The sequence below is a fragment of the Littorina saxatilis genome, linkage group LG12 (assembly GCF_037325665.1).
Source record: "Littorina saxatilis isolate snail1 linkage group LG12, US_GU_Lsax_2.0, whole genome shotgun sequence".
NCBI classification, from domain to species: Eukaryota; Metazoa; Mollusca; class Gastropoda; order Littorinimorpha; family Littorinidae; genus Littorina; species Littorina saxatilis.
Window position 1 is genome coordinate 75,614,216 of NC_090256.1, and position 17,044 is coordinate 75,631,259.

Consider the following 17,044-nt stretch of genomic DNA (forward strand, 5'->3'; position numbering starts at 1 on the left):
TGTTTCAGTGGATTTGCTGGGCCTGCTGCAGTGGAGTGGCCTGAGGTGCTGAAATGGAATTGTCTTGTGGAAGAAGTGTCACTATTTCTGTGTGTGTGTGTGTTTCAGTGGACTTGCTGGGCCTGCTGCAGTGGCCTAAGGTGCTGAAATGGAATTGTCTTGTGGAAGAAGTGTCACTATTTCTGTGTGTGTGTGTGTTTCAGTGGACTTGCTGGGCCTGCTGAAGTGGCACGAGGTGCTGAAATGGAATTGTCTTGTGGAAGAAGTGTCACTATTTCTGTGTGTGTGTGTGTTTCAGTGGACTTGCTGGGCCTGCTGCAGTGGCCTGAGGTGCTGAAATGGAATTGTCTTGTGGAAGAAGTGTCACTATTTCTGTGTGTGTGTGTGTTTCAGTGGACTTGCTGGGGCTGCTGAAGTGGCACGAGGTGCTGAAATGGAATTGTCTTGTGGAAGAAGTGTCACTATTTCTGTGTGTGTGTGTGTTTCAGTGTACTTGCTGGGGCTGCTGAAGTGGCACGAGGTGCTGAAATGGAATTGTCTTGTGGAAGAAGTGTCACTATTTCTGTGTGTGTGTTTCAGTGGACTTGCTGGGGCTGCTGAAGTGGCATGAGGTGCTGACGGACACCAAGGCCCTCACGCGGCATCTCCAGCACCTCATGAAGGAGGAGGGCGAGGAGATTGTCAAGGTCAGTTTGTCATCTAACTGCCTCTCCTGCTTCTGCCACTTTTTCTCAAAAACTGAATGATTTCTTATATAGCTGGCTTGTGGTTTGTACAGCCATGGCAAGTTAAGTTCTGGGTGTTGAACACTTGAAACTTTCCTGTCTTGCCAGTGTGGTTGGTTTGTTATTTTGTTGTCCGGTTGATAGATTGACTGGTTCTTTCCTTGATTCAACAGGGGATGTTTTTGTTTACCTCGTCTTCTTTTTGTCTTTAGGTGAGGTAGAAAGCTTGGAATTCAGTTCATCACAGTGTGTTCGTGAAAGAGCAGAGGCTATTTCATCGTAGAGTTGTACTTTTCGGGGCGGGGATATAGCTCAGTTGGTAGCGCGCTGGATTTGTATTCAGTTGGCCGCTGTCAGCGTGAGTTCGATCCCAGGTTCGGCGGAAATTTATTTCACAGAGTCAACTTTGTGTGCAGACTCTCTTCAGTGTCCGAACCTCCCCCCGTGTACACTACATTGGGTGTGCACGTTAAAGATCCCACGATTGACAAAAGGGTCTTTCCTGGCAAAATTGCTTAGGCACAGTTAATAATTGTCTACCTATACCCGTGTGACTTGGAATAATAGGCCGTGAAAGGTAAATATGCGCCGAAATGGCTGCAATCTACTGGCCGTATAAAATTTCATCTCACACGGCATCACTGCAGAGCGCCTAGAACTGTACCCACGGAATATGCGCGATATAAGACTCATTGATTGATTGATTGATTGATTTTCTGCATACAGACTTGAAACTTTGAGTCAGCAGATTTGTGTTTTTGACCAAGAAAATCTGGTTGTCTTTCAGTTTCTTCAAGACCTGCTGGACTCCCTGTTCAACATCCTGCTGCAGAACAACAACAGTGAGCTGTGTGATGACCTGGTCTTTGATGCTCTGGTACGTTGTAGGGACACAGGCAAGACTCAACGTATGTTAGTGTAACATAAAACAGCAATAAATAACTCGTTAACTTTCTTGTTTGTCTGGCATCTGCATCACAAAAAATCTTGCACCCAGTTTAGCAAATTTGGATTGAAACTCCACTCACAAACGGTTAAACAAACCAGTTTAGGTTGACCAACACTTTCACATATATGTGTATAAGATGCATGCAGCAACGTTCACACAACACAGCTGGGACCATTCTCTTGAAAGGCTTCACTCACATTCTCTCCTTTCCCTCTGACAGATTAACAGATGAACACACACACACACACACACACACACACACACACACACACACATACACACACACACATACACACACACACACACAAGCACAGGCACACACACACACACACACACACACACATACACACACACACACACACACATACACACACACACACACACACATACACACACACACACACACACACACACACACACACACACACACAGGCACAGGCACACACAGGTACACACACACACAGGCATGCACATTTGTACATAAGCACATGTGGAAATGCACACACACACACACACATACATACGAACAGACACACACACACACGCACGCATGCACACACACACTCACACTCACAATTACGTCTTACTTCTGCAGCTGTGTTTATGGATGTGTCCCTCTGTCACGATGCATGTTCTTGACATTCCAGGTTTACATCATAGCGCTGATCTCTGACCGCAAGTACCACCAGTTTCGCCCTGTACTGGACGCTTACATCCAGACCACCTTCAGCTTCTCCATGGCATACAAGTCGGTGTCTTTGCTTCTCTTTATAGTAGTGATCAATGTATCTTCTTATGTTTAAAATGATGCAGGGATATAGGTTGTGTTGACTGGAGTATCTTCATGCTTTTGAAGTAAAATTCTTGAACACCATATTAAAGAACACAAGTATCAGATGAACGTCTCTGATAGTTTAGCAGTTGAAATCTTGAAAAAACTTCAACCAAGAAACAAAAACGGACAAAACAACCAAACGAACCGAACAGAAAATTGTCAGCCAGTCAGACCTACTGGTTAATATTTTCTTTGATACATTGTTTTCTTGAGCATATCACATCATCAATGCAGCTTATTTTTCAGTTTGAATATTAACAATGAGTATGATAGAGTGACCCGTTGTTGTTGAACCTGGGATACATTTGTTTATGTTAGCAAATACAGGTTGGGAAAACAGCCAGCATGTTCAACAAAATCATGGGTGCTTTGTTTGAAACTTGGTTCTTGTTGCCTTTTGCATTTCACTAATTCATTCTTCCATTAATTTTGTTTGTGTTTTGGCAGCAAACTGATAGTGATACTGAAGGACTACGTGGACAAAGCGGACGAGAGGAGAGAGCATGAGATGCTCCTCAGGGCCGTCAAGTCGCTGGAGTACATCTTCAAGTTTATCATACGCTCCAGGGTGCTCTTCGCTATGTAAGTACAGTGGAACCTCCTGTAACGACCTCTCCCAAGAACGACCCCCTCCTTTTGCCCACCGAATTTCTTGGCACAGATGCCTTTCACCACTGTAACTAACCTCCCACGAACGACGCCCTCCTTTTTCGGCGACCGACCTACCAACATAGGGTCAATTATGACTTTGACCTTTTTACCAGTGAGTGTCAAAGTTCGTAATTACCCCGCACACACGGAACATGCACACCATTAGTCACGCATCAAGAGTCAGGGGTGGTAGTCTGTAGTGCGTGCAAGTCCAGTGTCTTACGGCAGTGACCCATACTTGCCAGCTGAGACCAGCTGCCTGACCCAGTTTACAAATGCTGCCAGGTCTCCTTTGATGTCTGAGAGGAAACTCATCCTGTCCCAGTCTCCAGACACTGACCTTCTTACCCGGGTTCAATGACTGAGTTTTACCTATAAGGTTGTGTGTGTGTGTGTGTGTGTGTGTGTGTGTGTGTGTGTGTGTGTGTGTGTGTGTGTGTGTGTATGTGTGTGTGTGTGTGTGTGTGTGTGATATCTGCCTGGCTGTGCGCAGGTGTATGCACATGCATCATGCTAATCCATATGCACATCAAATAAGAACAAAAAAATAGGATAACGAACACAACTTTCAAGGGACATAACTGCTGAAAATCAGAAAGACTGAACGGCCCAACAGTTGCCTCCCCTGTGAAAAAATTATACCTCCCAAACTCTCAATAAAGACCCCTCCTTTTCGGACCAATTTTTCAGGACATTTTCAGGGTCGTTAGTGGGATGTTTTACTGTAATACAGTACACCATGTAGTACAATACACCTTCTTGTAGTACAATACACCTTGTAGTACAATACACCTTGTAGTACTGTACAGTACAATACAATGCAATGCAATACAGTGCAGTGTAATACAATATAATACAATACAAAAGGAGGAGGAGGCAGAGCATGAGATGCTGCTCAGGGCTGTCAAGTGGTGGGAGTCCATCTTCAAGTTTCTCATATGCTCCAGGGTTCTTTTCTCCATGTAAGCAGCTTGGACTGTGTGTAGCTCTGACCAAAGTAGCGTGGTATTGGCTTAGTTTTTGAGTTGTTGTGAAGAACCTTTAATGGCAGCTACCATACTCGCTCTCCTCTTCTGTTTAAGGTATTGTGGACCCCAAACCCTGAATCTGTCTATATTTCATCTCTTCCAGTCTGCCTTAATGGTCAGATACAAGCACTAAATGGTTGCTAACACATTGTAAGCTCCACCCCAACGTTATGCCTTAATGGTCAGATACAAGCACCAAATGGTTGCTAACACATTGTAATCTCCACCCCAACGTTATGCCTTAATGGTCAGATACAAGCACCAAATGGTTGCTAACACATTGTAATCTCCACCCCAACATTATGCCGTAATGGTCAGATACAAGCACTAACATGCATGCTAACACATTGCAAGCTCCACCCCAACGTTATGCCTTAATGGTCAGATACAAGCACGAAATGGTTGCTGACACATTGTAAGCTCCACCCTAACGTTATGCCGTAATGGTCAGATACAAGCACTAAATGGTTGCTAACACATTGTAATCTCCACCCCAACGTTATGCCTTAATGGTCAGGGAGTTCAGGTGTACAAAGTTCTTTGCTGAGCTTTTGAGATTGTCATATATGAAGGTCTGCAGTTGAATGCAGTTTGTGTAGTCTCAGATGTAAACATCCAGGAATTATTAGAAGTAAATGCAACAAAACAATTATCATCTTGTATTTCAAGTAAGTTCAACAGTATGGTCATCTTTTCTGTTACTGTGGGACCCCCCTTTAAAGACCCAACAATTTAAGACTGTTTCTTAAGATCTTCTGTTCATAACTTCTGTAAATGAACCCCCATTTTAAGACTCGGTCCTTTATGAGACCTGATTTTTCTTGTTTTCTTGAGGTCTTAAAGGGGTTCCATTGTATGGATTTTGCAATGTGATTGAGTGAATAGCTGTTGACGGTGCAATGTGATTGAGTGAATAGCTGTTGACGGTGCAATGTGATTGAGTGAATAGCTGTTGACGGTGCAATGTGATTGAATGAATAGCTGTTGACGGTGCAATGTGATTGAGTGAATAGCTGTTGACGGTGCAATGTGATTGAGTGAATAGCTGTTGACGGTGCAATGTGATTGAATGAATAGCTGTTGACGGTGCAATGTGATTGAGTGAATAGCTGTTGACGGTGCAATGTGATTGAGTGAATAGTTGTTGACGGTGCTGTGTGTTTCCAGGATCAACGAGGGGCGGGGCAAGCAGCAGTTTGAGATTTCCCTCAAAGCTTTACTCAAGTCTATCAACGCCATGATGCTCTACAAGACGGAACACACTGTGCTCGTACAGGTAACAACACTCGCCCTTTTTTTTAACCCTGTTTTTAATCAAGTGATAACTATCCCCTTACTACACACACACACACACACACACAATCACACACACACACACACGCACACAATCACACACACACACAATGTCGATGACACACACAATCACACACACACACAATCACACACACACAATCACACACACACACAATCACACACAATCACACACAATCACACACAGACTTACAAACACACACACACACACACACACACACACACACACACACACACACACACACACACACACAATCACACACAATCACACACACACACGCACACACACGCACACAATCACACACACAATCACACACACACACACACACACACAATCACACACACACACACACACACAATCACACACACACACGCACATGCAATCACACACACACACACACACACACACAATCACACACACAATCACACACACACACACACACACACACACACACACACACACACACACACACAATCACAATCACACACACTCTTACTCTTTATTCTAGTGCTCTGTCACTCATAAGACATTAATTATGTGGGTCCAGGTCAGTTTGATACTTCTTCTCATCTCTTGCTGTTCTCCTTTTCTTGAAGAATCAAGCTCTTTTTATGCTTCAGAAGTTCATTTGTGATCCCTTTTGTCTTTTACTCAGGAAGATAACATAGCTTAACTTAGTGAGACTAATTATGTGTCACCAGGGGGCAGCACTGAAGTACATCAGCTTTATCATCAACGACGTCATGACTGTGTTTGATGCTGCGGAGCTGAGGTGAGCATGACGCTGAGAAAAGACCATCATAGTTCATGAATCCAACAGGGTTGGGCACGATTATTGCAAAGAAAACAATGAGAATTTTAACTCTCTGGCTACAGAAAGGTTCACCTTGTGTAACAATGTATGTGTTAAAAAATAAACACAAGACAAGCTTGTAATTTTGTCATAAAGCTTTATTAAATTACATATTCCTACTCCGAATCACATGTAGCATTGACGCAGTCTAAAGTGCTAAGGTCTGAAAAGGCTACCCGTCTTAAAGGGGAGCAACCCCAACTAAAAAAGTGTAAACGTAGCCATAGTAATGACCACGCACCCAGGGAGTTACCTCCCATCCTGCGTGCCACGTCACTACTGCTACTGACCACGTGACCCCTATCATTCGACACTTCAGCTTTCTAAGGAGCAGGTTGTTGATTTTTGGCTCTCGTGGATTTGCGCTGTTTGGTGTTTGCTTAGACACCCACCGGCACCCACTTACCCGTCTGCTCGCCTGCTGCACTGATAGTTGGTGAGCTCGTTCCTATTTTACTTGTTGAACGTATTTTGCTGTTGCTACTGGAAATTTTCGGCCACGTGTTGGTCACGTATTTTTTGTAGCCATTTTGTTTACTGTCGCCATTTTGGTTTTGTCAGCATGTCTGACAGGGATAAAGAGCGCGGCAAGGGCGATGTGAAGGGTAAAGTTAAACCTAAATCTTCCTCTACTAAGCCTATTTTGGTTGTTGTTTCCGACGCGGCTAATAATGCGGTTTTGTCGGTTCCTATCTCTGCCCCGAATGACCATTCGGTTGTGGGGCAGTCAAATCAACCTGCACGTACTGTTTCGTCTCGCTCGCCTTCTCTGCCTCTTGCAGATTCGGCGTCTCTGGTTTCGTCGTTACTTTCTTCGCTGGTTCCGGAGCTTCGTACTTTGGTGCGAGAGGAGATGTTACGTGCCAAGCCTGCGACTTCCGTTGTTCCGTCGTTGGCTTCCTTTCCACTTCCGGCCGTGACTTTGCCTAGGACGGATGTGTTGGTTGCGTCGTCTTCTACCGCCGTGGTTGGCGACTCAAGTAAGTCGGGCTGGTCCACAGGTCCTCGTGAGGCCGTCGGACGCTCCCTGCTGGGACACAGCCCTTTTCGGCGGGTTCACGACCCGCAAAGCTCTGTTCAGTCTCACCTTGGCTTCGTTGAAGACCACTGTGTTGCTGAGCAATGGCGGCAGCCGTTTCCGGCTGCTGCGCTTCCGGCACTCTCCGGAAGCATAGGTCCCCCAATGTACGCACCCACTGTGGTGGTTTCCGGGGTTGACCGGACGTTGCCCTCCGGGCATTCGGCCTTCCGGCCTCCGTCCTCGGCGTCTGCTCTTCCGCTCTTCGCGGTTGCGTCTGATGCCTTTCCGGCTCCGCCCGGATTTAATGCTCCTTCGGCTTCCGCTTCCTCCCGGATGGCGGTTGCCAGTGAGCATCGCCAGCCCTTCGGGCAGGCATTGTCTCAGCCCTGGCCGCCGCAGTCAGCACTTCCTCCTTCGGTTGTCGCTTCGGCTGCGGTTCCGGTTCCGGCGGCTGCGGGCGTGCCGTCCTCTTTCTCTTACCCTGGACAGGGCATGAGTTCGGATGGTGTTGGATTGGATGGGTTTCCGGTTTCCGGTTACGTCGTTCACCGCCCCTCTACCAGCAACGTGGACTTCGGTCCTTCGCCGGATGTTTCGGACGTTCAGTCCGTCATCAGTGATTCTGTACGTGCTGGTTATCCGGAGAGACTCAAAGCGGCCCTTGAGGCTGCCGCTGAGGTCACGTCCAGATATTTTGCGGAAGGGGCTTCGGTCTCTTCGGCTGCCGCTTCGGCGGCCCCGTCCGCGATGGCTGACTTTCGCTCTGGGAAGGATGATGACTCATACTTCCGGTTTATGGAGTCTCCATCCGTAGCGTTTCAGCTGTCTCAGGTGTTGGCCAAACCTTCGCCTTCGGGAAGCGGAATTCCTTCACTTCCGGTTCCGTTACTGGTGCCTCATGGCTCAGTTCCGGAGCTGGCTCAGCAGTGGATGGCTTCTCCCGCTCAGGCTTCTGTGTTCGCGCTGTCTTCCCACAAGCGCTTGGTTCTGCAGAAGTCTACCCGAAATTTGTTGGCCTCTTTCGCTCTCCCGCGGGCCTCTTTGCCGGTTCCGCAGGAGATGCTCGCCTTGTTGGCCAAGCCTATCAAGAAGGATGATGGCGTGCTCTTTTCGGAGAACACTCTTATCGCTTCGGAAGAGGCAGGTCGTCAGCAGTTGGAGCTTGCCTCCATTGCCGAGACCCTTATTCGGGCTCTCTCCCGCTCTCTCACTGATTCGCTGACTCCTTTTACTCTCAGCGAGGATCAGGATCCGGATGACGTCTCCACTTTGCTGGCCGCTCTTGCGAGGGTCAACGAAGAACAAATGAGACTCTCCTCGGTGCACTATGCTCACTCCGTCATGTGTCGCCGGGATCTCTTCCTGGCACACTCGCAGTTTACGGATCAGGCAACCAAGGACACTTTGCGTGCCTCACCGGTCTTGGAGGGTTCCCTCTTCGGGCATCTTCTTTTCGATGCCCGGAGGCAGGAAATTCAGGCCAACAGGGATCGGCAGTTTTCTGACTTCTCCCTGCAGGGTCTTAAGCAGTCCAAGCAGTCTCAGCCTTCTCAGCCAAAGCAGGCTAAGATCGCTGGCCCTCCCAAATCGGCAGACAAGGGCCAGGGCCGCTCGTCTTCTCGTGGCTCGAAAAGACGAACGGCTTCCGGCAGGGGGAGAGGCGGCTCAGGAAGCAAGCCTCACCCCCAATGATGTGCTCCCGATCTCACCCCCCCCCCGCCCTCCACTGTGGTGATGGCGGGGGGCCCCTCGCGGGCACTTTCGCATTGGCAGGTTTCCATACAAAGCCAATGGATTGTGGGAGTCGTGGGGTCGGGCTTCCGTCTTCTCTGGAAAGATGGCAAGGCACCTCTGGCCAGGCGTCCGCCGGCGTTCAAACCTCCCTCCTCTCAGGAAGCCATTTCCGTCCTTCGGGCGGAAATAGCCTCCCTGGTTCAGAAGGGGGCGGTGGAGGAGGTCCTGAACCACAGCTCCCCCGGGTTTTACGGGAGGCTTTTTGCTGTCCCCAAGGCCTCGGGAGCATGGCGTCCCGTTTTGGACCTGTCTTTCCTCAATACTTTCTTGAGGGAGATAGGGTTCAAGATGGAGACGCCAGCGTCGGTCAGAGACTCGCTCCGCCCGGGAGACTGGGCGACCTCCATCGACCTGACGGATGCATATTTTCACGTTCTTGTGCATCCAGCCGACCGGAAATGGCTTCGTTTCCGGTGGGCAAGTCAGGTTTACCAGTTTCGCGCCCTTCCCTTTGGACTGTCTCTCGCCCCTTGGGTCTTCACCATGGTCGTGAGACAGTTCTGCGCGCTGGTGAGGTCGCGGGGTGTCCGGCTACGCGCCTACCTGGACGATTGGCTCATCACCAATCAGAGCCAGGCGGGGTGCGAGCAGGATACTCAAGCGGTTCTTCGGGAGGCCAACAGGCTTGGCTTCTCAATCAACCGAGTGAAGTCGGAGCTCACACCGTGTCAGACATTCACCTACTTGGGAATGTCTTTCGACACGGTGGCTTGGACTGTCCATCCCTCTCAGAAGCGGGTGGACAAGCTCCAAGCACTCATACGCTCCACTTTGCTTCTCCAACGGGCTTCCCTGCGGACTTTGGCCTCCATCTTAGGGCAGATGGAGTCCATGGCTCTCCTGGTTCCCCTTGGGAGGGTCCACAAACGTCCTTTTCAGCTAGCGCTGAAGCCGTTTGTGGACTCCCCTACGGTGGATTGGAACGCTCTCATCCCTCTCCAGGGATGGTTCCAATCCACTACCCTTCCGTGGCTGGACACGGAGTGGGTGTGCAGGGGTGTGCCGATAGCCCTTCCTGCCCCAGACTTGGACCTGTTCACGGACGCGTCCTTGGTGGGGTGGGGGGCTCACACAGATCGGCTGACTGCGTCAGGTCTGTGGTCGGCAGATCAGAGGATGCAGCACATCAACTTGCTGGAGCTAGAAGCCGTGGCTCTAGCTCTGGACAAGTTCCGGCCCTCCCTTCAGGCCAAGCATGTTCTTCTGTTTACAGACAACACGACAGTGGCAGCTTACATCAACAAGCAGGGAGGGTCGCGGTCTCCGTCGCTCTCGACCAGGGCCTGCGAGATCCTGATTTGGTGCTCACAACACCGAATCAGCCTCTCGGCCAGGTACCTGCCCGGGAGCTTGAACACTCTGGCGGACGCGCTCAGCCGCTCCGACAGAGTGCTTCAAACAGAGTGGACCATCACTCACGGAGCGCTGGATCGTCTCTGGTCTCTTGTGCAGAAACCTCAGGTGGACCTTTTTGCCACCAGGTTCTCGAAGAGACTACCAGTGTTCGTCTCACCATTCCCGGATCCCGAGGCATGGGAGACGAACGCGATGGACATTTCCTGGTCAGGCCTGGAGGCTTACGCGTTCCCGCCCTTCCAGTTACTCACTCGAGTAATCAGAAAGGCGGAACAGGAGGGCCCGTCCCTCCTGCTGATCGCTCCTCTTTGGCCGTCTCAGCCGTGGTTTCCGGACCTTCTGAGACTCGCCCAGGGCCCTCCCATTCCTCTCGCGCTCACGCGAGGAGAACTGATACAGCCTCACACCGGCAGCCTCCACGCAGAGCCTCAGTTGCTAAATCTTCACGCGTGGAGGTTGTTCGGTCTTCTCTGAAGCGTGCTGGAGCATCAGATCTGACCATGGACTTGGTAGGACGCTCACACAGAGCATCTACCTCGTCCGTATATGAGTCTCATTGGAGGGCCTGGGCTTCCTGGTGTCACGAACATCGGCTGGACGCTTCGGCGCCCCGTACGATGCACGTGGCTAACCATCTTGCTTTCATGTCTTCTCAGGGAGCTTCAGCTGCCTCGTTGAAAGTAAGAAGATCAGCCATCTCGGCGACCCTACGGCAGTTGGGTCGCTCTTTAGATGTCAGTGGCGTGATTTCTGGGGTCATCAAGGGCGCTTCCCTTTCTGACGTCAAATCTCGTACGCCTGTTCCTAAGTGGGATCTCTTATTGGTCATGGAGTTTCTGCGTTCGGCAGACTTTGAACCCCTAAGAGATGCCAGTTTTGCGAATCTTACCCGTAAGGCCCTTTTCCTTTTGCTTCTTGCATCGGCTCGTAGGGGCAGTGAGATTCACGCTCTTTCCGGTAATTCAGATGACATTTCCTTTGAATCAGATGGGTCCGTTACTTTACGGTTTCGGCCGGATTTTCTTGCGAAAAACCAGGCTCCTGAGCGAGCGTCACCTGTGGTTCATGTCAGGCCGTTGTCCACTATTCTGGCTCCAAATGACCCAGACTTAGTAAATTGCCCAGTTAGAGCTCTTCACATCTACCTTGCCCGTTCACAGTCACTTAGATCCACAGCACAAAAGCTTTTGTTTATTTCTCTCAATACGGAGAGACATAAGGATATAACTAAGACGACTTTGGCCCGGTGGGTGTCGGCGCTCATTAAACACGCTTACGAGTGGAGCCGCCGCAATGAAGGGGGGACACAGCCTGTCCTTCCTATGGAATCAGCTCGGGCTCATGAAACGCGAGCCTGGGCTTCCTCCTTGGCCGTGTTACGATCAAGAAGATTGGAGGAGGTGTTGCACACCGCATACTGGCGTTCTGAGGATGTCTTCTTGAATTTTTATCTGCGAGACATCTCAGCGGTTCGCCAGGATGGTTCTAGAGCTTTGCCTGCCATGGTGGCAGGTGGTCAGCTCTTGGCAAGGGTTTGAGGGTGAGTTGGATCTTTCTTGCCCACCGCCTTGTTGTGTTAATCTGCTACATGTGATTCGGAGTAGGAATATGTAATTTAATATAAAATTTTATTGTAAATTTTGATTTAATAAATATACCTACCCGAATCACATATTGTAGTCCCTCCCGCCTACCCCGCTTATGATTTTGAGAATTTATTCTGAGAGTCGAATGATAGGGGTCACGTGGTCAGTAGCAGTAGTGACGTGGCACGCAGGATGGGAGGTAACTCCCTGGGTGCGTGGTCATTACTATGGCTACGTTTACACTTTTTTAGTTGGGGTTGCTCCCCTTTAAGACGGGTAGCCTTTTCAGACCTTAGCACTTTAGACTGCGTCAATGCTACATGTGATTCGGGTAGGTATATTTATTAAATCAAAATTTACAATAAAATTTTATATTACATTTTGTGGAAACTGTGGTGTAAGGTCTTCATCATAAAGCTTTATTACATTTTGTGAAAACTGTGGTGTAAGGTCTTCACCATAAAGCTTTATTACATTTTGTGGAAACTGTGGTGTAAGGTCTTCACCATAAAGCTTTATTACATTTTGTGAAAACTGTGGTGTAAGGTCTTCACCATAAAGCTTTATTACATTTTGTGAAAACTGGTGTGAGGTCTTCACCATAAAGCTTTATTACATTTTGTGGAAACTGTGGTGTAAGGTCTTCATCATAAAGCTTTATTACATTTTGTGGAAACTGTGGTGTAAGGTCTTCATCATAAAGCTTTATTACATTTTGTGAAAACTGTGGTGTAAGGTCTTCATCATAAAGCTTTATTACATTTTGTGAAAACTGTGGTGTAAGGTCTTGAGCTGGGTGCACCTGCCTGAATCCTTCGTTGTATGCCGAGCAACAGAAGGCAAGAAGTTCCTTCACATTGGATTGGATTGAATTGGATAAGATTTATAGTCCAGTGAGGTTACCCTCATGGAAATTCGGGCTGCTTTCTCCCTGGGGAAAGCGAGCTGCCATATATACGGCGCTACCCATATATTTTTTTTTCCTGCATGCGTGTATTCATGTTTCCTGAGACTTAATGCCGTGTGAGATGGAATTTTTTACTTAATTCCAAGTCCCACGGGTATTTGATGGACATTTTTATCTATGCCTATACAATTTTGCCAGGAAAGACCCTTTTGTCAATCGTGGGATCTTTAACGTGCACACCCCAATGTAGTGTACACGAAGGGACCTCGGTTTTTCGTCTCATCCGAAAGACAATGCAGACAATGTGTAAGGCTGATGTAGGACCACATATTAAAAGGAGAGCTTTCTGCGGGAAATGATTGTTGAAAGTTAGTCTAGTGTATGACTCACAACAATGGGTTCTTACATCAGTTGCTGGATGCTGAGCTAAAATACATCAGTTCTGCATGCAGAAATTGTTGAGAGTAAATCTAATCCAGGAGTAGGAACTAACTCAACTGTTGAGCAACCAACTAAAATACTGAGCGACAAAAGAAAAGATTTTTGCATTCACAAAATGTTCAGTGTAAGCGCAAGTCTGGTGTGGAACTCAGATCTAAATGTTTCTGCATCATTTACAGTCTGCTCAGTATCGAAAGGACACATTAACCCTTTAGACGCCGATGGCATGGCAGAATCGTTAGCATGGCTGTGCCAGGAAGGTTTGAAAATGTTAGGGAACATGTGGAGCAGACATCTGGTGTGTGACATGAAACTGTGTCTGCATCAGTAAATATAAGTCAATGTAAGACCCAGAACTAAATGTAAATGACTGGTGGAGGACCTGGAACTAAACATTCCTGCATCACATAACTTGGCTGAGGAACAAAGAAAAGATTCCTCCATGTGGTGAATTAAACATGGCTGTATCAGTGGCTTTGTATCCAAAAAGATCTAGGTAACAAAGGGTGGTAATGTAGATGACAACAAAAGTAAGTCACAGTTATGCGTAACCACTCTCCCGGCACCTGAGAAGAAGCATTGAAAGGGGAAAAAATGTACTCTCCTTTCATCCTTTTTTTTCTGCCCACAGTCACCTGATGGTGGAGTTCATCGGCAACGTGGCCAAGGACCGGCTCATCAAGACCAAGATGATGTGCATCGACCAGATCATCCAAACAGACCTCTTCAAGCATCCAGGTCAGTAGGCGCTTCTCATTTACTTCTTTATTCAACGTTCACAGGCAGTCTTTTCCGTATATTGACCAGATCATCAAGACAAAATTCCAGGTACAAATATCTCCATCCTTAACCCACCGTGTACAGCTGGGATTTGAACCCCCCACCGTCCACACGTCAGGTCGACGTCTCAACCACTAGCCCATTGCGCCGTTCGGGAAAGGCCTTGGATGCACTGTGGAAAATTCTAAGAGCGCACAGTAGGTGGAGATGATCTCCTAACGAAAATGCAGAAGAGGAACTTATAGTGTAACCTTAGCGTGACTACTATTATCAGCTTGTACCTGAGGCCAACAAACCAAATGATGGTTGTGTATCTGCTTCAGGTTGTCGGCACGTGTTACTGCCGGCCATGTTGGCACACACCCGAGAGCTGATGGAGAGCAGGGACGAGATGGAGAGCTGTGTCAACGTCCTGTCACACATCATGAGTCAGCTGTGGGGGCATGATATTGTGAGTCTTGGGCCTGTGTCAAAGTCAACAAGCAAAATATGAAGAAAAAACTCTGTGAACAGTTACCTATCTTCATTTTATATGAAGCTGCACCATGCTGACAGGAATATTGAGAAACTTCTGTTCTATTGCAGTGGAACCTCTTTTTTACGACCCCCCAAATTAAGACTTCGTCCTTTTAAAGACCCTGTTTTCTCACATGTTCTGTTCATAACCTCTGTAAATGTACTCCCTCCTATAATAAGACCTGACCATCAGTCGGTAGAGAAAGCTTGTTTGAGATTAATCATATGACAAGTGATATTTTCACATCCATGTGTATAACTGGTTGATTGTGTTCGACACTGACTTGTTACTGTAACAGGGTCCCAGTGAAGCGGACGTGACGGCCATCATGAACATCACTCTGCGGACAATCATCCAGTCTGTCATCGGCATGGACCGCAGTTCTACGCTTGTGGTGAGTGTTTAGGGATTATAGCGATAGCAATGCTGATTGAGCTTTACAGAATCTTTATTCTGTGAGCTCTGTGTAGGGTAACGGTAACAAGTAAAAGGGACACCGCATGACCTTTGTCTCTGGAACAGAGAACAACCGAGGTGAACTGACCTGTGTTTGAAGTCTGGACATTTTTGTCACAGAAGTGAAAATGGCCTCTCTTGGCTTTTCCCTGTGGGGTCTTCAACTGTGATTCAGTTTTGGCTTTTGGCTGTACTAATAAACTGAATATGGGCAATTTTGGTTGTCGTCAGTACTCCATTGCAGATCAGTGACAGAACGTGCTTGGAAACAATATGTTTTGGGTTAACTTATGGTTTGTGTGTTGTATTTACTAACATTCATGTATCTATTTGGTTATTTACTAGAGGTTTGGATTTCACATCAATGTGTTTTAGATGGCTATCCGTCTGTAATCTGTTGTTTTGTATCTTCAGTGTTTATGCAAATGAATGTAGTTCATGTCTTCATGCGTGTTTGTTTTCTATGTTCAGAAAACAAATCGAAGACTGGAGGTAACTAGTTTTCAGTGATGTGGCTTCATTCCGTAAAAGCTCAAATCCAAGAATGTTGATTGTATACCTTGCTGTTGCTGTACAAAGCTCTTAGTATCTGGTCACTATCTGCTGTGCAATGAGCGTGAATGAAAGCATGGAAAACGGTGAAAACGATTGTCTTGAAAAGTGCATGTTATGCTGTGCGGGTTGAGTTTTTGAGTGATGTAAATACACATTAAGTGAGACCGCTTAAATATGTGTGAATATTGTTTGTGTTTGTTGGCCAACATCTCTGCATGGCATTTGTTTTGTTTCTGTTTTGTCCTTCGTAGGAGACTAATAAACAGCTGCAGGTATGTGTCATGAACATCACGGGCAATATTTTGTAGCGGGTGTGTTCCTTAGAGTTGACCATTTCACGCTTCCTACAACTGGAGTGTTGTCTGGCTGGGCACCCCGTTTTCATACTGAATTTCTAGATCGCTTGACAGATGTATTTTCTTCAAAACTTTCTTCCAGCATGTTTATGGAGTAAGAATAGTGCTATTTCCTGTTGTAAAGTATATTTCATTGGCCTTCCTAAAGTATATCAAGCGTTTTGCTGTGATATAGATAAAATAGTATTATCTGTAATTCTGCTTTTTATTTACAAATCCTATATGATCTTTGGCACCTCATTTAGTGTCTGCTTTTTGGTAGCATTATTTCTTTTTCTGCAAAAACAGTTCTTGTATTCTGGCAAAGCTCATTTTCAACCATTCGTCTGAGAAAGGTGTACTTATGCAGTGCCCTCTGTGAATAGGATAAAGCAAAGCTTCTGAGAAAGAAATGAAAAACATCAAAACTTAAAGCTCACAATTGCATAATTTTAAGTTGATGATGATAGTTTAAATCTTCAAAAGATAAACGTAGTTTAATTTGTGACTGTTTCTGAAAAGAGCAGAACAGGACACAGGAAAAATCACCCCAAGAAAAGAAAGAAAAACAACCACCACATAATCACCAGATTTTATAATTAAAACTTGGACTTGGGGCTGGCATTCTAATTACTGAAGTATTACACTCACAGACCTGGGACCCCATATGACTTTGCCATATTTTGTACACATGATTGTCCAGAATACAATCAGTAGGGTCAGTGGAAAAAAAATACGACGAGAAAAATCCTACACTACTTTTCTTCACAAGCTCATCCTGAAGCCGATCCAGTATCATGATTACTGTTTTTGTCAGTAAACATTGAAAGAAGCATTTGTTTTAAATTTATTGGTACATTTAATTAACTGTGCCACGGACACGTGCAAAGCATATTTGAATCATGGATGTTCAAATGCTGTGTGGAGTACGCTCATTTTTCTG

The 17,044-nt window shown here is 46.9% G+C and overlaps 1 protein-coding gene across 18 annotated transcripts in view; it reads left to right on the plus strand.

Annotated features, from left to right (window-relative positions):
• The window catches only part of LOC138982785 (dedicator of cytokinesis protein 1-like), a 120,366-nt gene that overhangs the window by 46,247 nt on the left and 57,075 nt on the right, over nt 1-17,044 (plus strand). For 11 of the 18 annotated variants that reach the window (XR_011460976.1, XM_070356112.1, XM_070356122.1 and 8 more), the window contains exons 21-30: nt 580-686; nt 1,513-1,602; nt 2,322-2,422; nt 2,957-3,091; nt 5,356-5,464; nt 6,202-6,272; nt 14,090-14,196; nt 14,562-14,689; nt 15,054-15,149; nt 15,683-15,703. Coding sequence is in view for 17 of the 18 variants with exons in the window: in XM_070356112.1 (XP_070212213.1) it covers nt 580-686; nt 1,513-1,602; nt 2,322-2,422; nt 2,957-3,091; nt 5,356-5,464; nt 6,202-6,272; nt 14,090-14,196; nt 14,562-14,689; nt 15,054-15,149; nt 15,683-15,703 (965 nt within the window). In the remaining variant the exon portion in view is untranslated. Of the gene's footprint in view, nt 1-393; nt 426-579; nt 687-1,512; nt 1,603-2,321; nt 2,423-2,956; nt 3,092-5,355; nt 5,465-6,201; nt 6,273-14,089; nt 14,197-14,561; nt 14,690-15,053; nt 15,150-15,682; nt 15,704-16,017; nt 16,039-17,044 lie in introns of all 18 variants that reach the window. The other 7 variants (XM_070356114.1, XM_070356118.1, XM_070356124.1 and 4 more) reach the window with 3 other exon arrangements.